Genomic DNA, 24293 nt, shown 5'->3' with positions numbered 1-24293 from the left:
GTAAAAATGAATATAGGCAACTGTACTACTATCAATACTACAACATCTGACACAACAATAACAACAATAGTTTATTGATTTAATTAATTATTTTTTTTTACAGAATTCACCACAGTCGAGATGTTCGAGTGAGTAACATATAAAAGTAGTTTCCTTAATACATGTATTAAATACATATTTACAACTAATCTGAGACTCACTGCATTTCAAATAACAATTATTGTGTTATTGTGCGGGATCATGCGGAACATACTTAAAATCTCTGACTGAATAATGCACGAAATTAAGAAAGGACTTTGAGCGTTTGTTATTCACACAATTATAGGTTACTATTGGCCCGTCCAACCACCACCAACACTCATACTTGTACCTCATTCATACATATCAAGGTGGGTGAAGTGTCTTGCTTAAGGATGCAACATCAGTTTGCACCAAAGCCACTGCTGTCCCACTATCCCACTTGGTATTCCCAGTGGTCTCCCATCTATACTCTAAGCAGGCAGGTCCTAATTAGCTTCCGAGATTAGACGTTGGCACGGCGGTATGGCCTTAAGTGAAATGGCTTTGGCTCTGTTAAAACAGGTCGTCTGCACTGTAGTTACATTTGCTTACAAACTGCTAGTGATAAAAGTTTAGTAATTATTTCCTTACAATCAAATCAACAGTGACATGTAATTTATCTTGACCACATGACTAAACAAATATACAAATAAAAAGTATGTGTCAATTCCATCTTTTCTTCTACAGGCACTTGTGGACAGCATCTCCAGGTACGACAATTACACCTGACTCACAATACACTGGATACAATCTACAAATAGAACGTTTGAAACAAAACTCATTTAAAAAATGAAATAATAATAAATAAAACAGCAATATTGTTATTTTTTTAGATTTGCACAGTGACTTTTCAGTTAGGCAAGAAGAACTGTCTGTGTACTCTGTGTGTGCAGAGAGACCTGTGTTTTCCAGTTGGAGGTGTCCATGTTGGACTCGGAGACTTTGCAAATTGAGGAATTGATCGAGAGTCTTTTAGAAAAACCTTTTAACAATGACACCACCTCCATCGCAGCCAATGGCATCCTCATCAGCCGCATCTGTGAGTCTGGATTATGGTTATACTGCCCACATTTTCAAATATAGAAAAAAATAGCAAAAAAAACAAATGTAGAAAAAAATAATATACAAATATATCAAATGAAAATGCAACAGCTCTGGTTCCCTTTCAAGTAAGAAAAAGCAACTGTGTGCACCCATTTTACATTTAGATTACATTTAAGTGTAAGGTGCACACCACGTCTCTGGTAGTGTCCGTCACATGCTTGTCTCCATGGAGATGTTACCATTTTACCTGAGATGTTCCACAGTATGACAGACTTCTCCATGGAGACAAGTTACAATTTGTTTGTGCTATGTAAATGGAAACACTTTTTTGGCCAAGTTTTATAAAACAAATTGTCATAATGAAAACTGTATAGTTGGTTTCTTTTGCTGTAGATATTTTCCAGTGCATTGCTGAAACTCGTCAAACCAGAGAAGGACTGTTTCGATGGCCTGACACTTCAGGAGGGAGGAACTCAACACTACAATGCCCTAAAAACCCTTTTCACTCAGCCAAACGCCACTGGTAAATAAAATACATATATAATACATAAATATATATAGTCATATTATTCAAATATCATTAATCTTGGCTATAGATATGTTTGTCTCCTGTAATTTCTGAAGAAAAGAGAACATTGCACCCGCATATCATGAGTCAACACAAGTTCAACACATCAATAAACCAAAGCCTTTCTAGACATTGATTTCATCCAGGTTTTATTTACCCAACTGCGTTCAGGGCCCTCGTAATGTGTCACTTCACTACAATAAAATGTTATAGACAGACAGTTTTAGTACAGGCTGTAAAAAGATTAATTTGGTCCACATCTGATCTCAGGACAAACAAGCGACTATCTCAGTGGATTTGGTATTTACTTTACCACATAACGTTGTTTGATCTATTTTATAACAGAGTGGACATGATAAGCAAATGCAATTCAGTGAGCTACTATATAATTATGACATAAGATGACTTGAGATTTTGTATCAATCAAGTGAAAAAGTATATACGTTTGTTAAAATAATGGACATTTTGTTAACTTTCCGCAGTAAGATTTGTTTGCACACTTATTGGCTGGCTGCAGACTTGAGCAGTTGCCCTCTGGTGGTGGAAGTGATCCCTGATTTGGACCACATCAAAGTTACTACAGGTTTGTGTCACGTTAACAGCACAATGTTGATTTTTTTTTTTTAATATACATTTTGTTCCCTGCTTATTTTCAGAAACTGCTGAGGATATATTGGACATGATTCAGGATTTGCTTAAGAACAAGTCCAGTCTGAACTTTGACGATTTGGCCACAATCCTGAAAAAAGTGGAGGACATAATAAACGTGAGTGTGGTCACTCCTCCTCTGGGACAGGCTCTGCTCGACGTGATCTCTGATGTGCTGGAGACTAAAAGCAACCTACAGCCCTTCATCAACACGTAAGAGCCAGATTAGACATTGAAGCATATATAATTATTTTGTTATTTTAAAAAGATCCAGCTGCATGTGTTTCATTACGTAGGATTCTCTTATTCAAGTATTATGTGTGGTCTACAGTGACAGTTATCCATGCACACCAGGGTTCAGTATTGGCTTGATATTGAAAATGTAGCTAATATTTGACACCAATATAACACAATCTACACCAACAATGATTTTTCAGCAGGGTCTCTGTACACCCATGTGTCATTTCCAGGTTTTCCTTTGTGCATGAGATTTGTCTTTTTCAACAGAATAATGAGTGAAAATGGAATAAGATTAAGATTAAAAAAAAAGTCTGCATATTATTTTTTATTTACAAAAGTCTAAAGTTATTGTAAAATTCACAAATTTACTTAACATCCTTCTTATGGGTTTTAAAATCTGTATCTGCGATATGGACCACAACAGCAAGTTATATATCGGCAAAAAAAAAATCATATGGGTCCACTCCTAATCTTAATTGCTCACAGTTTTACCTGCATAGTCATATTTTATTGGAAGCTAAAGAAATAAGTAATAACTGTGCAATAGACTTTCTAACAAATTTTGCATCTACATTTTTAATCATATAGTGAGTAAAACTCCTTTATTTCTAATTTTGCAGTATCCTGAACATCACAGAGACTCTGGGTGACAGAATAACTGGATATAATGACTCCACCATCTTGACGTCTCCTTATGTGGGGATGTCTGTGGTGGATGTGGACCAGGGAGACTTCAAGACTCTGAGCTTTGGGGTTTTATCAGACCGAGTGGGGCTGAAGCCTGAGGTCAGTGAGTCTCAGCTAAATCATATATAAATTTATGTTATAATAATAAAAGTATATATATAGAAAAATAAATACTGTCCAAAATATTTAGGGATATATAAAAATACTATTAATTGTATAATTATTTTAAAAAATTTAGTATTTGTTTAATTAATAATCAAAGCTGTAAATGTTTTACTATGTCTTTTGTATAGATTTTCATAAACAAACAGCCTCTAAACGGGACAGTGGCTTTCATCTCGCTGCCCTCAGTCCTGCAGCAGAACTTCCCTGAAAGCCTTGAAAATCACACATCACCAAGAATTCAGTTTCAATTCTTCGGCGTCCCGTGGCTTTTCACGGTACAACTCATGTTACAACTCAGAGTTTGACAAGTTTTAGTTTTTCTAACTCATACAGCAATGTTTTCTGTTCAGGTCTGAGCAGCCAGTATTGATTTATTTGAGCGAATTCAAACTACTGATCAATAAATACATTTAGAGACCATAAGATACTACACAAATACGTATAAACTAAAAAACGTAACCACCAGTTTGTTTGTTTGTTTGTATATAGACAAGTCAGTTTTCAAAACCCGCTGATTTTGTGGATTTATTTTGCATGTGTAAATATCATGACGTAACATTCCAGACCGAGACTGCAAATGACCTGATCCTGAACACGTTTGTAGTGTCAGCGAGTGTGACCAACGCCAGCTCCCCGATCACACACCTGAAGGAGGACGTCCAAATTACACTGCACCACCTCACACCCAACCATGTACGATGAAATACCAGTACTACTGCGAACAGCTATAATGATATAACTAAAACATATTTCTCCACAGAATAACAAGAATGTCCATTGTGTATACTGGAACTTTAACCTAAATGGTAAGCTCTGACCACAGCTCATCATTTAATTTAAAAAAATAAAAAATCATTTGCGATATTGTCCTCAGATGGAAAGGGAGGCTGGGATCCTACTGGCTGCCGTGAATTCAAAAGCTTTCCTAACTACACCACGTGTTTATGCAACCACCTCACTCACTTTGGAGTACTCCTGGTAAAATCTGTTTATTTTTCAATTATATTACAGTATTAACTATGTCAACTATTCTGCACAGAGCTCCATTTACCACTAGAGGGCACCCAAAGTACAAAAATGGTCAATGTATACAGCAGCCTACTTCACAAGACAAGAAATGTAACAAGAAAAAATTACTAAGGATAATCATCAGCCTGGAAGCCTTATTTAAATTAAACATCATACTATGCTTTTGTGTTGCATTACAGTCGGGGTTCGTCCTCATTTAGACCTAGTTTACACCCAGTTTAGTCATGATTTAGTGCAGATATAGTTTATAAAGTGGTACTTCACATGGAAACCTTGACAATCATTAGCTTGGGTTGGATTTTGGTGGATTTAGAAGAATCCATTCACTGTATGATTGTTTATTTTGGCATTTAATTGTATTTTTTGTGGAAAACAATAGATTTTGCTATTAGATTTGCAAATCAAGAGAAAGAATCACATTCATTTCAGTTTGTAGGGACCTAGAATTCAAGGGAGACACAATTTCCACAAAAACAACAACAATACAATAAAAACACCCTTTGTGATTTGATAATTGGGCCAGTTTCCATTACAATTTCAAATATACTGTACTTGTAAGGTATTGAGCTACTACAACCATGTGCCTTTGTGCAGGACGTGTCTCGGACCCCCGTGGACCCAAAGGATGAATACAAACTGACCATCATCTCCTACGTTGGCTGTGGAGTCTCCTCTCTGTTTCTGGGAATCACTGTCCTCACCTACACTGCCTTTGAGTCAGTTTGTGCTTTGGCTAATATGTTGCAATGCATTACTAATTTTTTGATTCACTGTCATTTCAAAAACAAAGCCAGATCCAACAACTTAAACCCATTTGCAATAAACCCAAAATGCCTAATAACATCCCAGGTTCAGCTGTTTGCAAACCAGTATAAATGCATGATACAGCTCTTCTCTTTAAATCTTTAATTTCCTACATCATCTTACCTTTCCGTCTTGTTTCAGGAAGCTCCGTCGGGATTACCCCTCTCAGATCCTCATAAACCTCTCTCTGGCTCTTCTGGGCTTGAACCTGGTCTTTCTGGTCAACTCCTGGTTCTCATCGTTGGACGTCTACGGTCTGTGTATCTTTGTGGCGTCCGCTCTGCACTACTTCCTGTTGGCCTCCTTCACCTGGATGGGATTAGAGGCTGTTAATATGTACTTCGCATTAGTCAAAGTTTTCAACGTCTATGTGCCGTCCTACATACTCAAGTTCTGTGCTCTTGGGTGGGGTAAGTCATGGTTTATTTTCCTTTACTATACTTCTGGATCTATTCCTATTGACTTAAGTTCATAATTCATATTCAAAACATAAATAAATGGATTAAATGAGGACATATTCAGTTGTTTTTAGAGTACTAGAGGTACCTGTTAGCTGTATTGTTTTGTTTTGAAACACACTACTCAAAGTTACTATGTTTGAAGTAGAACATGCATGGTGTGGTTCAGAGACTCAGTACTGCTTGATATATAGGTGCACTATGTAAATTTTCAGACTGAGGCCCCGTCTCCATCTAAATTCTACTGCCTCGTCTGGAACGTTCCATAATATGACATAAACTTATCTATCTCCATGGTGACAAGCAGAGGCACCACAAGGCCAAGTTACAGGTCATATCTGTGGCATATTCATTCTCAAAGTGAAAATACATGTTTTTCAAGGTTTCTGTGGCTGTAAAGTGCCTGTAATTGAGTGAATACAGATACAACTGATACTGTGGAACATTCCTGGCAAAGCAATAGCGTGTCCATAATGGGAGACCATCAGAAAAGTTATATAGTGCCCCTCTGAACACATTCACATTACATTTCTAAATTTCTAGACACCCCAAACAAAAACCTTTGCTGCATGAAGAGGTATTTTGCTTTTAATAAGGCTAAATCTTTCTGAAAATATGTAACTTTTAATAAGGCTAAATCTTTCTGAAAATATGTAACTTTTTAAATATTCATTGTGTAATTTGTATTCGTATTTAGTCCGGTTCTATTTATTTTTTTCACATGAATTTGAGAGCAATTGCTTCACAGGTTTTGCTAAAGTCCTTGTGATAATGTCTTTTCAGGGATCCCACTGGTGGTCTGTGTGGTGCTGCTGATCGTGGACAGAGAGGCCTATGGAAGTCACTTATACACAGAAACTAAGATGAGCATGCAGCCACTGGACAACAATGACAACTTGTGAGTTTGTGAAGGGTTCATAATATTTTTTGTCAATCTATAGTGAAAAAAGCTTTGTTTTCAGTTTTAAATAATAATACATTGAAGAATATTAATTTAATTTTGGTAGTGATGGCTGGAAAGTGGCAAGAGCAATAAATTATCAAAATTGCTAAACACAAACAGACACGGTCATAACATGTGCAACTGAAACAAACCTTCAGTTGGCCGTTGCTGTAAGGACGTTCTTTACCCTTTACTTTGGATAGCCCTTTGAGATGTGTCATTTTCAAAGTGGTTCATGATCTTATTGGTGCATTTACAGTGTGTAAGCCTTATGATTGTGAAAAATTATAGCCATGCACTCATACAGAGACACAACCATAACTCTGTCATTTTTCCACAAGTTGCTGGATTCAAGACAACGTCACTTTTTACGTGTCGGTGGTCGGATATGCTGCACTAGTTTTCCTTTTCAACATTGCAGTAAGTTCCTCTGGATATCACACTTCTTACAACATTTTGGGGTACGTTCACAGTTGCATATACTATTCCTCATAATAAAGACTAAATTGGGACTAAACCTGGACTAGATGTGGTCCAAACCAGGGCTAAAACAGAGCTAAACCAAGTCTACTTGGCCTTAAACCAGGATAAGTGTGAGCACACCTTTGATCTATTACTGTCTGAGTGAGTGACGACAAAAATGATTTAACTTGTTTTTAAGGTTCAAGTATTAGACGAGAAGGAAAGGGATTGCAAAATGAATCGACACTAGTGCAGAATTGTGACTGTAGTAGCAGTACAGTAGATCACACTTCTGGCAGCTTTTTGATATTTTTCTAATTATCGTGCTGCCAATATATTGCTCATCTCTACATCTGAATAATACATGTCCATGGGCCAAGTAGTAATTGTAATTCCTTGTTTATTCTTTTCAGGTGTTCATCGTGGTCCTGATCCAGATCCGGAGAATGCGTTACAACAGTCCAGCTGGGATCCACAGTGGTCTGATGAAGGACCTGAAGGGCGTGGCCAGTCTGACCCTGCTCCTGGGACTCACCTGGACCATCGGCTTCTTCACTTGGGGTCCTGCTCGTGTCGCAATGCTCTTCCTGTTCTCCACACTCAACTCCCTGCAAGGTCCGAACTACACCTGCAAAAAGCATATTATAATACCAAAATAAATAAATATATTAAAAAAGTATATGAGAAAAAGCAGACTGGGTAGTCGTTGATCAACCTCAAAACTTGTCTCGTCATTGTAGACTTGAGTCAGATTTTTTGTACCTACCTGATTAAGAACATGTAACAGCAAGTAATATGAAAACAAACCCTGAACCTTACTGCAACAAAATAACAAGCAATATGCACTTGTCTACCATTCAAATTACTATTAGACTTTGTTTAAAGAAGACATATTGTGCTTGTGTCTGCTGTATAACTATAGTCTATGATACTCGAGGATCATTGTTGCAATGATTTAATCTAAAACAACTTAATAAAAGAAACAAATCCACTAATATCCACTTAAACAAGGATTGATCGGCAATATGGCAATATGCATGAATCACTCCAAATACAACTTTGCGTGCTAAAATGGGGAGGGGAAACAACTATAATATGGTGAAAAGCTCTAAAAAGTCAATTTTGCACAATAGAGCTGCTTTAAATAAGTATATGAAACATATCTGACTTTTTTTTTTTAAACTATCCAGTGTCAACTTTTAAAATCTGAAATCAATCCAAATACCCAGTGGTCCCCATACTCCTGGTTGACAGACATCTCATTCCTATTGTGTACTTAGCAGTTACGTAACCAAACAATATAAAAGCCACTTATTGTGACAGTGTAGACATAATTACATAAAAGTTGTGATTATGGATTGTGATTTATCCATCTTAACTTTCTATACAAAACTTGTTCCTTCAGACCATTTCCTGAACATCTCGAACCTCGTACAGACAGAGCACACTTCAAATCAAACCGTCTGATGAAACTGTTTCACAACCTCCTTTTTCAGAGCGCCTCTTTGTTGTGCTTTTCTCTATCTGAAGTGATGCAACTCCAATCGTGGCCTTCCATAACCCCTCAGACAAAGCCTCTAGTAAAGCGCTCTCTCTCACTCATTCTCTCTCTATCTCTCTCTCTGTCTGCCATGTATAAAACACTAATACAGCAGCTTTTTAAAGTATATATTTTTTCATTTTAGGGCTTTTTATCTTCGTCTTTCACTGTCTGATGAAGGAAAATGTCAGGAAACAGTGGAGGATACATCTTTGCTTTGGGCGTTTCAGGCTGGAGGAAAATTCTGGTAAGACTGTGCTGACTAGTCATTCTACATTACTTTTTTTATTGACTTTGCTAGGGATAAAAAAACGGTCTTTTTAGTCTGAAGAAGAATCTAACATGTTATGGTAGGCTAGAATGACATAAAAGATTTTTCACAATTTTTGGTTTTAGAGCTCAACAAGTGGTGGGTGGTTTTGAAAAAAATACAAAACATCATCTTAAGTTTTGTTGAGCTTTGGCCACAATTCAAATTTTTATCATGATTTACATACACTTAATAACTTTATATTAACATTAAGAGGTAACTAACTACATTTGCTTTATACGAGTTTGGTTAAACCCACCTGTCACTCATTTAAAGCGTGGCCCAATACGAGAAATGGGTGAGGAAAAGTGAGAATGTAAATTAAGCTCCTAAAATCATCCCTGAGGCACTTTCACTTGTCTTTGTCTTCTTTAGAGTGGAGCGCCACTGCCTCTTATGGTCACATGGCCAAACCGAAGCTCCCGGTGTCTCAGGCACGTGCCCCGTCAGTCCGCTCCATCAAGTCTAGCTCCACCGAGAGCACCTCCGCCTCCTCGGACTCCAGCCAACGCGAGTCTGTCAGCAGCAGCAAGAGACCGAACCTGGGTCAGACAAAACACATCATTTGACCTTTCAAAAACAACTGCTTATATTTATTTTTTATAAGGGATACTATATTTATCAACACAAGTCACACATTATATCAGTAGACATATTGCCATACCACCTTAACTACACAACTTTGTGATTACAAACAACATTAATTTGTAAGATTCCATAAGATTTCATATGGAAACACTAGTCTGAGTTAGCTACTACCTTTGCTGACATGATGTTTAGTTGGATAACACAGGTCCTCAGCTGCTGCACACACCATGAAGGTCACAGCCAACACTGACGAGTCTGTGATGACAATAATCAGTTTAAAAAAATGGGTAGTGTTCATCTAAAAGCAGACAGGTCTAAAATCTCCTCCAGTGTGTCACTATTGTCACATTAAATCACCTCTGGTTTTACCTTTAGGCCTGTTGGTGAATGGCCTGGTCATTCCTCGAGCGCAGTGCACCAGCATCAGTCCAGCTCCGAGGTCCCATGGCTCCCTGAAGCCCACGCCTGGATGGACTAATCACTTACTCACACAAGGAAACACTTAAATATGCACACTCCATCCTGACGAATGTGCAGTACATGGGAAAACAATCTCTAGTCTAATGCAATAAAACAAACTTTCATTTGGATTAGCTAAAGTAAACCATTTATTTTGGCTTCATATAATGTAATCTTGTGTAATTGTATTTGGTGGTTTTTGCCTAATATCGTCAAAGAGCCTGTAATTATGAAGACATGAGTCGTTGCATCAGTTCCAAGGAGGAGTTGGTTGCCAAGCAACTGGTGAGTGGAGCCATGGTGACAATGAACCATGGCACCGCACAGTTTGTGCAAAAAAATAATACATTTTGGAAATTAAGATGATGCAAGCCTCCTGGTGCTTCTCGCCCTTCAATTCTGCAAAAAGCCACTCCAGGTTACACCCAATAAATATTTCACCAGCGGCTCCGAAATTACTTTGTGAATTTATGAAACAGCCATTTTAAAAACAGGATAAATTTATCTCCTATTTGGAAACACTTTGCAATAAATTAGATCTGGCATATTACACTGCTATTTCAACAAAGGCTGTCTGTTTCGTTATACATGAAGTTAATCCTTTCGTATAGGTTGAAATCGTAGAAGGCGGTTTAAAAATGAAGATATGTGGCCCATTGGCACAGACACTGTTTGAATGGGATGCTTAAGGTTTGAATTTGTGTGTTGAAATGATGGTTTTCTTAATATGTAAACTGTATTTCCACTGCTGTTTTGTGCCTTGAAGATATTTCTAGAGCTGAAATGAGGGAGAAGGGAGTAAGGGAATTACACACAGCACACCTGAATACAAAGCCAGGCTGCTGCCATCTGGTACATACTCTGCCAGGTGAGCAATCATGATGTCCAGCACTTGTATTTCACTAATTGAAAAATAATACTATGCTATAGATGTACGTTTCCAGGCTAAACAGATCTTTTGTTCCAAGACCGCAACAAAAGTACCGGTACATCCACTGTGTGTATTCTTTCACAGGTGCCATTGGTATTTACATCACTGTGGATAGTAAACTCAGCCATTCTGAAGGCAGACAGCACATCATGGCACCTCTCAAAAGGAAATAGTGCAATACAAATTTTGGTTTGCGAGGAACGTAGCTAAAAACTTGAAAAGTGTGCATTTTCAGAGTTTCTGTCATAATACATTGCAATAGATGTAGACAGTACAATTGATTTATGCCAACCTACGTCAGACTTTTATGATAGAATTAAATTGTGGTTGAGTGGTGAGTCTTTCTACTTTCGCTTTTTATACACACAAAAATTATTTAGAAATGTTTTGTGTGAAACGTGTAGTTTTTTGCCAACTAATGTCGCGGAAGGCAATCAGTGCAGATACAGAGGCTTTCAATGGCTTTTCTAGGACTTTACACAGACTTATAACGGACAGACACCTTAACACAAATTTTGTGCTACACTATTACCACACAAAGGAAAGTTTCAAATACTTACCTGCCGTGTTTCAGGTGTTAGAGTCAATTACATTTGACCGGTATCCTAATCACAAATGCTTATCACTCATTAGCATTTAATGAATATTTCGCTGCAAAGAAGCCACATTTATTGTATAAAAATCTGCACCACAACTGACGGATATTTGAGCAGTTTATGCATATTTTCTTTGGAGACATTTGTTGACATTAGAAGTAGAACCAATATGGCAGCTGTTTGTGTGTAGGTCACATGTCTGGCATGAACTAATGTTCTATTTTAGCTGTATTAGTATATTAACAGAAGTACTAGTAGGAAATTAACAGCAGTAGGGTGATTTGGAAAAAAAGCCTGATGAGCTTTGCAATTAGATTTGCATTTTTATGTCTTTGAATCTGTTGTTTTTAAACATGCCCAAAAGAATTGACAAAAATATTAATCAAATTGTGAGCTTGATTTGATTGTGATTAATCTTGCTGCCCTAAGGAGCAGTGGATTAGATGTGGTGGTAGTATATTAACAATAGTACCAGTACATTAACAGTAGTAGTATATTTGCAATAGTAGTACTACAGTAATAGTAGCAGCATATTACAATAAGCAATATAGAAGAAGTAGCAGTAGTAGAAGCAACAGTGTAGTGATGGAGGTAGCAGTAGTAGAACTTTGCAGTAGTAGAAAAAGTAGTAGTATGTGCAGAAATAAATGTTAAGCAATATCTTTTTAATACATTCCCTTGAGTTGAATTAGTACTAGTACATCTACTCAAAAGCATGCATAGATCTGTTGGGATTGCGGTTTTGGTAAAGCAGCTTTTAGCTACAGACGAGTAAATTTTTGTGAATTTGCCTTGACAGTGCAGATGTGTTCCACCCACTGCTCATTCAGGGACGACTTCACTGCGGTGCACAACAGTGGGCCATTTTTATTTTTCTCAAACTCCCACACCAAACCAAAACAACATTGACATTTTGCATAAAACTAAATAAAAATTACAGAGGAGGGCAACTGCCAACAGGGAACACTCTTAAGAGAAACTCAAACTTTTTTTAAATCTGCCCCCTTTCTTTACGGGCTAAATAAGTCCACTAGCTTTTTGGACGCCCAGAGACCAGCGTGGTTGTTCACAAACTGTTGATTGACAAGTTCTTTGGCAGCTTGATACAGTCCTGCATCTACCTTTAACATGAGGAAATGTTATAATTTTCAAGTGCTTTTAGCCACCTTAAGAGTGCGGGTGTTGAGACCTACCTTAGCGCTGTGGTACGTAGGTAGGTCCAGCAGATAGTTATGGCCGCCGAGTTCGGCAACTTGGCGGAAGTATTTGTAGAGGGCTCTCTTACAGAGTCTGCTGGAGAAGCCGGGCCCACTCACAGAAGGGGAACTAGGGAAGAGGAAAACAGTAAATATCAAACGTATTATATCAGTCTGTATTTTAATTGCTCTGTCAAGTTTATATCCTGGTTTGCTTTTTCAACAAGACTACCAAAGACAACATTATCCAAAGAGACAAAATGGTTGTATATTTAGGCTTTCTATATATACCCTTTGACTCCTCATAAACCACACTTGTTTATCTTTTTATAGTGTGTTGTTGTGTTGACTCCTTGACACTGTCCCCCAGAGCGAACAGAGAAAGAGGGGAGAGGGGTGAGGAGGGAAGAAAGGGAGAGGAGGATAGGGGTGGAAGAAAGGAGAGGAGAAAGAGAGGATGGGGAGTATGACTGAGAGGAAAAGGAGGGGAGAAACAGAGAGGAGGGGAGGAGGAGAGTTGGAGAAAGGAAGAACAAAGAGAGGGAGAAGAAGAGAGAGGAGAAATGTGAGAAAGGAGGAGAGAGGGTGAGAGGAGGACAGGGAAGGAGAGCCAAGTGGGTCTATTTTTGGCTGTAATCTGGGCTCAAGGACACGACAGCCTGCAGCGTGAGGAGCATCTGTGCTGGACACGGGCACAGAGATGGCAGCAGCAGCCTCAGGACACTGTACTGTATGTGGGACAGACAGGACTGGGGTGAAGCGGGGTGAACCAGAGGAGATGCAGAAGTGGGAGTCCTGAGGAGGATCTAAAACAGCTGAAAATATTAAGATGAGGTATTATGCAAAATAGTTTTTTTTTAAGCTTTCTACCATGTTATAACGTTCTCTTATCAAAAACATGCCTGTTTGTCATCTATCTTGTATTTTAGCAATCTCTCCTGGGCCCTAGTCGAACACCCTTTACTATTAGCTGTACGATTCTGTGCAATGCTCAACCAACTAGGGTGTGTTATCCATGCTCCCACAGGACAATTATCCAGAAATATACAAAAACATATTACAGAACTGTACACAGCAACTGGACAAACCTGATGCGATGTGCAGTAGTTTCATTAGTGGGATGCTTACGGATTGTGTTTGTGCTGTAATAGTGCTCTGAAGGATGACTTAACATGGGGGCAAAAGGAGGGAGATTCAGAGCATCAAAATAGAAAGTGAAACTTATAAAACATGTAACAAAATTGTATTGTTTGTATTGTATATGTTTGTATTAAAATGTATTTTATATTTGGCAAAAACAACATAAGGTAACATGGTAATTTAAATAGGCAATATGTTAGCAGTTAATACCTCGTGGAAGTTAAAATAATGCCTCCTTAACAGTGAAACCAAACCATGTGCTCCGGGGGAAGGTATCTTGCATTTTTTTAGGCAAGGCAAGTTTATCTGTATAGCACAATTTGTACACCGAGTAATTCAAAGTGTATTACAAAATAAGAAAGACATTAAAACAATAAAAAAACAAATCAAAACATAAAGAATAATCATAAAATGAACATTAAAAGAGAAGAGTGCAAAATATCAGTCATATTCACAGCTAAACAGAACCGTTTTGAGCCTGGATTTAAACATTGTCAAAGTAGAGGCCTGTCTCACATAAAACTTGAACTAGTTTAGTGCCATACCAGAGATGCCCACCCAGTCCCCTAGTCTCTGTAAGAGGATCCCATGATCCACAGTGTCAAAGGCAGCATTTAGATCTAACAGGATCAAGACTGAGACTTCGAGATGTAATTGTTCAGTATTGCAGTATCAAGGGTGCTCTTCTTTAGGAGAGGCTTGATGACCATAGTTTTCAAAGCTCTTGGAAATGTTCCAGATTGAAGTAACATGTTGACTATGCGAGCGAGTGGTAACAGCAAACCGTTTAGAAACAGACTTTAGAAATTTAGTGGGTAACACATGGAGGCAGCATGTAGATGAACTCAGACTGGTGACAATCTCTTGGACATGTCAGTTACAGGTGCAAAGTGAGTCAGCTCTAAGTGTCTAGGTGGTTGTTGTTTGCATTGTGGAATTAATGCCATTTTTAACCTTGTCATTAAAGAATACTGCAAACTCATTGCACTTAGATGTGGAAATCAGATCTAACAGCTGGAGCTGGAGGGTTTGTTAATCTGTTTACTGTTGCAAATAGGACATGAGAGTTGTTTACTCCTTTTGTGATGAGCAGATCCAGAGTGAGTCCTCTGTTGTGGGTGGGCTCGCTGACATGTTGAGTCAGACCAACGGTTAAGGACAGAACTGAGCTCTTTAGCGTTTCTGTCAAACACGTTATCCAAGATGAAAACACTCCAAAAGATAACTGTGAGTAAGTAAATTATCTCTAAAAAACACACATCTCCACCCTTTTTTGTTTGCTTGTGTTTCAGATTAAAATTTGAAGTTAGATAGATTCTAGTAGAAATGCATTACCTGCATTTTCGTCAAGCCATGTTTCGATTAAAAGCATAATGTCAAATTAAAAAGAAATAAAATCATTAATTAAAAATGAGTTTGCGTGAAAGACAAGGTGAGGGCCGAGGAGGTGGAGCGGGGGGAGTGAAAGATGAGGGGGACAGGTGGAATTACACTGCCTTTAGAAACAGAGGGATGAAACATAACAATCTCTGTGAGACACAGTCAGTATAAGCTGCTGTGCTGTGGAGGAGCTTAAAACATTGTTTTACAATAATATAACAAATAATTAAACTACTTTTAAGTAGGCCTATTTTATATCTGATAATCATTTTATTCAACTGAGGCTATATTCAGCATTGCATATTTAATTTTTTATTAACATACTGCCTAAACTGTGTTCATCCAAGACTTTTCCCCATTTTAACATTTGAGCATGAAGAAGCTCAAAGGCTTTCCACTAAAGAGCTCAAGTTGGGTTAGGGGCAGCCTCACCGTTCGATGATGAGGCCATTGCTGCTGTCCAGGACCTCAATGTCTCTGTCCCCCAGGCTCCAGTTGAGGCTGAGATGGCTGTTTGCAGAGGACGACCCAGAAGCCACTTGTTCCCCGCAGATAAAGTGGATGTTGTGTTTCCTGAAAGGTGGAGGCAGCAGCTCCTCCCAGCCCTCACCCAGGCGCTTGTTAGTGATATCAGGCACCTCCTTGTTGGACAATTTCTGCCCACCTGGACGATAAAATTGATCATGTATTTGCAACTGATACTAAATGAATATGGCTCTTCTGAGGATGAGGACAGAAGTAACTGTATTTTTATACAGTGTAGACCTACTCATTCGAAGTCATAGATAACATGAATTTATAGCACAATACATGGTATTAGTGACATGCAAAAACAAGTGTAAGTTTAATTTGAAAAGAAACAGTGGTATAAAAAATCATTTTTGTTCAATTATTAAAATAAAAAAAATTGAACTGTCACACAAAAAATTATGTTAATCACATAATATACACTCTTGTGGCTCCTTAGCTCAACAGCAATAAACCAAAATCGCACCGGTCAGACAGGTGTAGGTGGGGTGCCTCACACCCCTCTTACCTAGAACCATGCTGGTGATGTAGACGGGCTGTATGAAGTGGCTCAGTAGCGCCCCCTGCACCCCAATCACAGTCCAGCGACACAGTTTGTCACTGGCGGACATGCTGCAGACTCTGGAGGCCCAGTGGCTCGGCTCCAGGTACACCACAGGGACCAGGGCTCCTTTAGAGTGGTACTGCAGCTTCACCGGCATCCAGTTGGCAGGTCTAGGCCATTACAGGAACACAAAGCTATTTCAGTAAATGTTATGTCTCTCCTATGTCTACTGCTAATGGCTCATTCTGATGTTTTTGTGAAGCATATAACATTGCAAATTTGATACATTAGTTAAGTATGAAAAGAAACTTAAATCCCAGTCATTTAACAGGCAAAATTTAACAAGTGTATGTACCCAAAGCAGAGGTTTTTTATGGCGCCCTCCGGTGACTGGTTGGAGTAAAGGTGGAAGCTGATTTTGGGTTTGAGCTGAAGCTGGTTCCTCTCTGCGCTGGCCTCAAAAATACTACGCTCCTTCACCGATGAATGCTTGTCAAAGAAGAGCAGCAGTTGTTTGTACAGGAACCTAAAACAGGCAAGTTTTTTGTTTGTTTCTTTTTGTAAATGTCAGATGCCCTTACTGCATCAATCAGGAAAATACAGTACTTGCAGCACAGTACGACCACTGTGAGCAATGTAAGTCAACAGGGATACAACAACTGCATTTAATGCTTTGTGCCTCGTCCTTCCCTCAGTGATACTTGGCCCAACTAAAATCATAGACTAGAGGAGGGAGATGTATCAAGGATGGTATCTCAACTGTTTGGTGTTTTGAGACACGCAAAATAAGAATATAGTCAATAATAAAAACTAGAAACTATTATAAAGCTGCACAAAAGAAATGGTGTGTGTGTAATATATATATCTATATATAAATATATATATAAAACAATATGCACTGTATGATCTTCAAGCGAGGCGCAATTCATTTTAAAAACATTTTATTTCTTTAACGTTAGGCGATGCCATCAAAAATGTCACTTTGCTTTACCTGGTCCTTACCATTCAACAATGCTGTCGTCATCAAGTAATCACACCAAAGAAATAACTACTAGACTAGAATAGGTGAGTCTGCTCCCAAAGAACAGTCTCTCCCTCTGTCTGTCTCTGTCTCTCATGTGTGCAGTGCCCTCTGACCCTGCTCCCCCTTTCTCTCTCTCTCTCTCTCTCTCTGATCCAGCTGCAGCTCCAACAACTATTTTCTCATCATTTATGAGTGAAACTTGAGACCTAATTTTTACTGCATGGATATAACACATGTTTCTGCCAATAGTGGTAACATGCCCATGCTTTTAGGCTTAATATATTGTACATATACAAATATGTGAATTTCTCCAGAGTTACTTGTCCCCACAACATGAAATAAAAACTGTAGTGGTCCTGACACCCTGCTCTTTATGCCTGAAGTCTGCAAGAAAATCTAATGAAATATGGGGAATCAATATGGGGAAAAAACATCATGATTCTTTTTCCACATATCGCCCAACTCGACTTGTCAGTTTTTGTCACCAAAGTTGAAATTATCACACGAGTTATTTTTGTATTTTATGCATCATGCTTAATTGTGATGGTGTGTGATGAACTGAATTGTAGGTCTGCATCATGAATCAAAGTGAATTGTGAGATTTTTTTAATTGTTTCAATTCTAAAATGTACCATATGCTCATCTGAATGTCATTGAATTGATAAAAAATAGTGATACTAGTTTTTGTCAATATCACTCACCCCTGCTCCAAACTTTGCAAATGTTTGCAACATGCATCAGTACCTGAGCAGGGCCCGTCTGGCAATGACAATAGCATGGCAGTCATGGACCATTGTTCCATTGTAGCAAAGCCACTTCTGACAGCTGGAGGAACCTGCCCCCAACGCCACAACTTTATAAAGGTCACAGGGTTTACCGTCAGTATCCAACACCTCTGATGTACAGAGAGGGGAAGAGAAACGCTGAGGTTAGCAGGTTGTCAGTGCAGAAAAGTGTGTTATTTAAGTTTGATCTTACCTTTTATCATGACAAAAGCCGCCATGTTGTTTTTGCAACCTTGAAAATCAGGACACATCTTGAGGAGCATGTCAAACTTCTCGCCACTTACAATCGCCAAGTGATTCTTATGCCAGTCAGTGAGCCAAGCTGTTAAGAAAGAAAAGTAAACCTCAAGAACAGCAATTTGTTGTAATCAGGGGGAACATAAACGCCCTTTAAGGGGATTTTAAACTAAAGAATTGATGGCAGGAACATCAGCGTCTAGACAGAGTATAACATTAGGACGAGACCAAACCAACACAAAATGGCTGTTGGTGGTTGTGTAACAAAAAGTAGTAGATAATCAAGTTGAAAAAGACTAAAATCAATGTTCAGGCGAGAAAGTACGACAGAGTATAAGGATCACAAAAAAATTAGGGGACACTACGAGAGGTAATAACATTTCGACATTAAAGCCGTAATTTTATGAAAATCGTTTATTAGAATAAAGTCAAGGTTAAAGTAACGATATCATTTTATCCAGATTTAGGGGGTGACATCAATGTCAAAATGCAGAAGAGCTATTTGCCACCACAATTTAAATAAAAACCTACATACGATGGATGTAGAACTTTTTATTTCTGGCCTTTTAAACTTTAACAATTGTTGAATCATTTCCCCAGAAATGACCCCCATGCTCCTCTGCACACATCTGAGCTCTCCTGGGCAGAACACCAACTGTGTTCCCATCCACAGTCAAATAATAAATATAGGTGTAGATGTTTTGGTGTGATTTTCAACAATTTTTTTTCCTTGGTTTTGAGCTTTCTACACTTGTTTATGAGCTTACAGAGCAATGCGCAATCAGGTAGTCGCAGCTCATGTTTACGCAGTCTACCTGGAACATCCATGGACACACTCCAAACCCTCACTGGGGAACAGCGAGTGTGCTGTGGTCGATTCCACAAAGAATTTGGGATCTGGGACGAAAACCACTTTCAGCTCTGTGTATTGGACATTTGGAGACAAACAGGACAGCACAGTGGCAATAGGGATTAGGCTACATTATAATCGGTGTGTAAAACCGGGGCTGACAAGGCTCCAGAAGCCCATAACGATGAAAAAATGCTCCCAATGAGCACATCTTTGAGAAGTGATTGTACGCAAAGTGCCCACGCTTAGCTTCTCTAATGGAAGAGAAGCTAAGCTATGCGGAGCAGAATATGGATGAAGATCACACTAAGACTCCTCCACCTGTTTGCGGCTCAGAGCAGCCCCACAGCCTGTGTCCTCCCCAGTGAGTCCAAGGGAGTGCCAAGCAGTCTTTTCCAGGCCAGAGTCCGGTCACTTCACTCCACAGGAAGAAAATGTGGCCTACTTCATTCAACAGGTTGTGATTGATGCGTAAGAGCGGGGTGGTGGTAGCTAAACTGCGGTGGCGATGTGTCTAATAACTTACACACATATGGGATGTGCAAAATGTCAGCATTTCAAAGTTTGACCTCTTCTATGGGCATTTATTTAAGCCTTAACTCATCCAAGCACCAGTCTTTTGCATTCTGTGTTTGCTTTTGGCATCGGCCCCTAAATCATTAGATCAACTTGATTTTTGGTAAAATTATGTCTTTTTTGGCTATGACTTTAATTTCAAAATATTACGACTTTATTCTCGTAAAATTTCGACTTTTTCTGGCTTTGACTTTAATGACTTTAATGTTATTACATTGTTCTCATAGACCCCGCATAATTTATATTTCAATGTGACCCTTATACTCTGTCAGAGCATCAACATTTGAGAGAATACAAAAATAGTTTAAAAGAAAATACCAAATAAATAAATGAGAAGCTATGGGAGTGAGACATTCTGTTTGACAAAGAACAGTATATCGATCTCAAATGTAATTTCCATTTGACTGAAAATAATTTTACATACACCCAGTTTACAAACAGAACTAAAAACCCTATGAACACAAAGGGATTCAGAAAACTTTTAGACCAAACCAGAAATAGATAGGATATTGGACAGGAATAAAATAAGCTCTACATTTGACTCAACTGCAAGTCTCCAGTCAGACATGTTGTAAAAGTTGTACTACAGTTTGAGAACCACTATTCTGGACTATTGTAGTAGAGAGATAATCAAATACACTTGGGCGTGTACCTTCGGTCTTGACAGTCTCTTTGACAGTTTTCTTGAGTTCCATCCTTGAGTCGAGGCTGTATTTTTCAACATCAAGCACACTTCTGGGTGGAGATGTACTGAACAGAACATCATTGCTGTCATCTGAGTTTTCCTCCTGAAAAAAACAAAGAAAACAACAAAACAAAAAATATCGTATACAAAGCCAACAAATATGAGCCATAAACAGAGAACATCCTGGCTCTTTTTGTTATATGATAATCAGTAGCAAGAGATAGACTCAGCAGTGCAACCCCATATCTGCCATCTCCAGATCTTGAGCTAGGAGGACCTAACTGGAGACTGGAGAATGACGCCATTGTGCATGATGAAGAAAACAGATACTTTTTTGGAAGAACATTCAAATTCCAAACAAAGATAATATTTGGAAAGGCCCTTTCGATTTGACCCTTGCTTCAATCACTGATCCTCAGAAACCTGTCTGGAGCATTGTGAGCCAGGATCTTGCAAACCAATGTTACTAGATCACCCAACAATCCCTCCAAAATCACTCCATCCATCCACTGAACAAAGTAAATATCCACAAACGGACAACCTTCAAGTAGTAAGCTTGTTTTTTCCTTGTTTACAAAAAAAGAGAGATGATTGATTTGATGGTAAATATTAACTGGCTGACGGGAAATCAATGGGACGAACAGACAGAGCCATGTGTGTCAGATTTGAACGCCACGGTGATGTGTGGTGACGCAGTGGTGAATACAGATGGTTTTGAAGTCCTCCAGTTAACTGACTAATAAAGCCAAGCTCTGTGGTGTTGCCAGTCAGACAGTGTGCTGGTAATTATCAGAGACTCAATGTCAGAGCCTGAGTTTACACCTGTCATTTTTTACCGTGTAATTGGGGGTTGTCTGAGCTGCATCTCTAATGCCAAACTGAGCTGCATGCATGTGTTTAATTTTAATTTAGCTGCTGAGAGTGAAAGTTTGTATAAAACGGCAGCAATTTCATCTTTTATAGTACATTAGTGCGATGCTATGTGGATAGCCAAAAAATGCACATCAGATACTAATCAATACTAAAACTAATATGGAAACTAGGTACTCAATAGTATCGATCACAGTGCAGTTTTTGGATGTAACACTATAAGACTTAAGGAATTTGAAATGGTAAGCCTTGTGCTTTTGTGCACTGTTGGTAAAACGACTCAATCTTTATACAACTATTAATAATCAATCGTAACTCGCCGTATGAGGGTTCTAACTTTATCTTTATTCATCTTGCTATGACATAAGATTTTCCTACAATCAGAAATCTTTGCAGACAACCACTCTACAACTACTGTTAATAATAAAACATTGAGAATATAAGTTGTGTTTTCAGATGGGTAACAGAGACCCAAGTCAAAAACAATAAATGAAGTTGAATAAAGTGACTTACCTCAAAAATATGTTTTGGGAGTGCAGACCTTTCAGAAACTTCAGGGCTGCTGGATGGTGAAACAGACAGACTCTTTTTCAAATTGCTTTCAGTACCATAGTAATGTGACTGAACAAACGAGTCTTTCCTAAAAACACATAGAGTAGAGTAATTAATTCAATATTGTTGTATATACCTGCATCTGAGTATATAGTACAATGTGCATAGACAAAAAGGCATATCTCTATAGTTTTTGACTATACTGATGACAACAAACTATAGTATGTTAATCCAGTCCATGTTGAGGTTCAATTTTGCACAAAAACAAGAAGAATGTCATCGTTCTTTTTAATTTATATAATCATATAACTTTGGACCTTGTTTTAAATTATAGACCTCAGTTGATATTCTAGCTTTGCTCAACATTACGATATTATTCATTGTACAGTATATCTCTCATAGTTTCTAGAAGCCTACCCAGCACATTCATGAAAGGTTTTAAAAACACACTAAGAAAAACACTGCATTTAGGTGAGTCAAGTATGTGTACAGGTTGTCAATTAACAACAACTGAGTATTGAACTGTGCAATTCGTCCTTTGCCGTTACCTTCGCACCACAGCCTCTCTGGAGCCAGTGTTGTCCAGCTGAATCTGCTTCCTGGACTGGGGCACGGGTTCACAGTCTGTGACATGTCTGTAAATGGGGGCCCCTTTGCCGATGGTACGCTTCAACCTCCCTTTTCCAAGCATCCTCTCCTTCAGAAACGGTATGAAAAAATAGTGATAATTTGATGAAACATTATTCATCATACAGGTCACAGCATAATTGTAAGAGCTAAAAATCTGTTCTTTCAGTTGTATGTATAACAAAATGTAAATCTCACTGTACTCTTTTATCTGGTTGTTTACAACACAACACCATGACTTTTTGCTTCTGAAAGTATAATTTCATAAAGCTTGTTATACCAAAGCAGTGGTATATGTAATCCAGTTAGATCATCAGAATCAGAAGACTTTTATTGCCTTTGTAAGTGAACACAACTTCACAAACTAGGAACTTTCTTCAGTGATAATGTGCAAAATAAAACACTGAAGAATAATAATATAAAAAAGTAGAAATATAGCTATTATAAATACAAATAAGGGCATGCATAAAGTTAAAAAGAAAGAGGTAAATATATACAATAACATCAGAACAACATTATTATCACAGTAAATTTAATCAGACAAAACAATTAGATTTTGTGTGGCTATTTCTAACAACACGTTTTTCTTTTCTTTTTTTCTTTTGTAATGTCTGTTTTAATAAAGAGTTAAATGAATGGGATGTGTTTACCTCTATAGGCCTAGCTTCACCAACATTAGCATCCTTATCCACGTTTCAGCATCACACGTTTTTAAGCTTCTTAACTTTCTCATTTACGGTCAAACTAGGTGTGCAACCACTTATAACACTCGATCATTTTATTTACCGACACATTCAGCACTAATAATAACAATAATAACCCACAGATTAGATGCTAGATGCTAGTTTGGAGATGCTAGTTTTAGCATTAGCCTTTTAGCACGTGTTTGTAGCTAGTTACAAACTCCACACACAATAAAGCAAATAAAGCAGTGGCGATGGTTGTTTTTATCATTCAACTTGGACTGAAATTAACTAAATGACGCGTTACACTTTACATATTTACTTTATTTAGCTGCGGCTCACCTTGCGTCAGTTTGGATGAGGGCGGGGTTTGCGTCAGTTGCGTCTGCGTCTGCGTCGTGCACGTGGACGTAATGATTGTTGTAGTGCACCGTTTTATTTAGAACATGCAAATGAAAGGGTAAACACTCATCTTTTCTCAGTTTGAACCGTTTTAGACCAGGCTGAACGTTGGTCGTTTCTCTCTGTGATTAGTTTGTAGTTACATGAGCGCTCACATTGGCTCCTGTCATAGAAATAAATATACAGCTGGTATTTTTTACATTGACAGAAAACACTGCTCTGGGAAACACGTCTTTTCCTCAAGAGGGTCTCTGGCTGCCAAAAAGATACTAATACGTAAGCAATTTTTTACCTGTAACCGTAAACATTTTACTCTTACTTGTTTTTCCATTTTATTTCATTTTGGCATGTGGCTATATTTTCTATCCTGGATATTATTCTGTGCAATTGATCTACGATATTCACATGTTTTACAGTTTGCTGGATGCAGAAGAAGATTGTGTTTACTCCACACCTTTTCACTTACAAGAAGTGACCGAGCCAAATGATCAACCTCGACCCCTGCTCATGGTCTGTACTCTGCCTCCTGCACCACCATCTATAATATCATATCCTCCACACAGGTATAATAGCATATAATATCATATTATAGCATGCAGGGGCATGGTGGTACCTGTACACATTATCTACACTCACACATGCCCCATACACCTGCACACACACCACCTCAAAACTGGGACTT

General features: G+C 38.3%; 2 protein-coding genes across 2 annotated transcripts; one reads left to right on the top strand and one right to left on the bottom strand.

The window, feature by feature from the left end:
• The first annotated feature begins 979 nt into the window (after positions 1-979).
• LOC129456806 (adhesion G-protein coupled receptor G2) lies at positions 980-10502 on the top strand. The gene is made up of 17 exons (XM_055226782.1): positions 980-1099; positions 1498-1627; positions 2155-2255; positions 2329-2533; positions 3181-3346; positions 3541-3687; positions 3977-4105; positions 4173-4218; positions 4287-4390; positions 5036-5157; positions 5387-5655; positions 6487-6601; positions 6988-7066; positions 7522-7723; positions 8794-8895; positions 9334-9504; positions 9922-10502. Exons 1-17 carry the CDS (start codon positions 985-987, stop codon positions 10050-10052), a joined length of 2334 nt encoding a protein of 777 aa, XP_055082757.1. The 5' UTR covers positions 980-984; the 3' UTR covers positions 10053-10502.
• A 1130-nt stretch (positions 10503-11632) lies between these two features.
• Positions 11633-23619, bottom strand: adad2 (adenosine deaminase domain containing 2). Its single transcript, XM_055226784.1, has 11 exons — positions 23552-23619; positions 22448-22596; positions 21861-21987; positions 20445-20580; positions 18323-18451; positions 18089-18239; positions 16676-16846; positions 16285-16490; positions 15681-15912; positions 12726-12858; positions 11633-12653 (listed from the first exon to the last, which is right to left on the bottom strand). The coding sequence occupies exons 2-11, from the start codon at positions 22588-22590 to the stop codon at positions 12543-12545; spliced, it is 1539 nt and encodes a 512-aa protein (XP_055082759.1). The 5' UTR covers positions 22591-22596; positions 23552-23619; the 3' UTR covers positions 11633-12542.
• Between the last annotated feature and the right edge of the window lie 674 nt (positions 23620-24293).

Source organism: Periophthalmus magnuspinnatus, chromosome 14 (assembly GCF_009829125.3).
Source record: "Periophthalmus magnuspinnatus isolate fPerMag1 chromosome 14, fPerMag1.2.pri, whole genome shotgun sequence".
NCBI lineage: Eukaryota > Metazoa > Chordata > Actinopteri > Gobiiformes > Gobiidae > Periophthalmus > Periophthalmus magnuspinnatus.
Note: the sequence above shows the minus strand (reverse complement) of the source record. Positions and strands in the feature narration are given on the sequence as shown.

What these genes read in the sequence shown, in the direction of transcription:
- LOC129456806 (XM_055226782.1), top strand. Translation starts at nt 985, where the DNA reads ATGTTGGACTCGGAGACTTTGCAAATTGAGGAATTGATCGAGAGTCTT. An exon ending in GAGTGGGGCTGAAGCCTGAG is followed by an intron (nt 3,347 to 3,540) that starts GTCAGTGAGTCT and finishes TCTTTTGTATAG; the next exon opens with ATTTTCATAAACAAACAGCC. An exon ending in CTGGAACTTTAACCTAAATG is followed by an intron (nt 4,219 to 4,286) that starts GTAAGCTCTGAC and finishes TATTGTCCTCAG; the next exon opens with ATGGAAAGGGAGGCTGGGAT.
- adad2 (XM_055226784.1), bottom strand. Translation starts at nt 22,590, where the DNA reads ATGCTTGGAAAAGGGAGGTTGAAGCGTACCATCGGCAAAGGGGCCCCC. An exon ending in TCCCAAAACATATTTTTGAG is followed by an intron (nt 20,581 to 21,860) that starts GTAAGTCACTTT and finishes TGTTTTTTTCAG; the next exon opens with GAGGAAAACTCAGATGACAG. An exon ending in AATGGCCTCATCATCGAACG is followed by an intron (nt 12,859 to 15,680) that starts GTGAGGCTGCCC and finishes CCTCTTCCCTAG; the next exon opens with TTCCCCTTCTGTGAGTGGGC.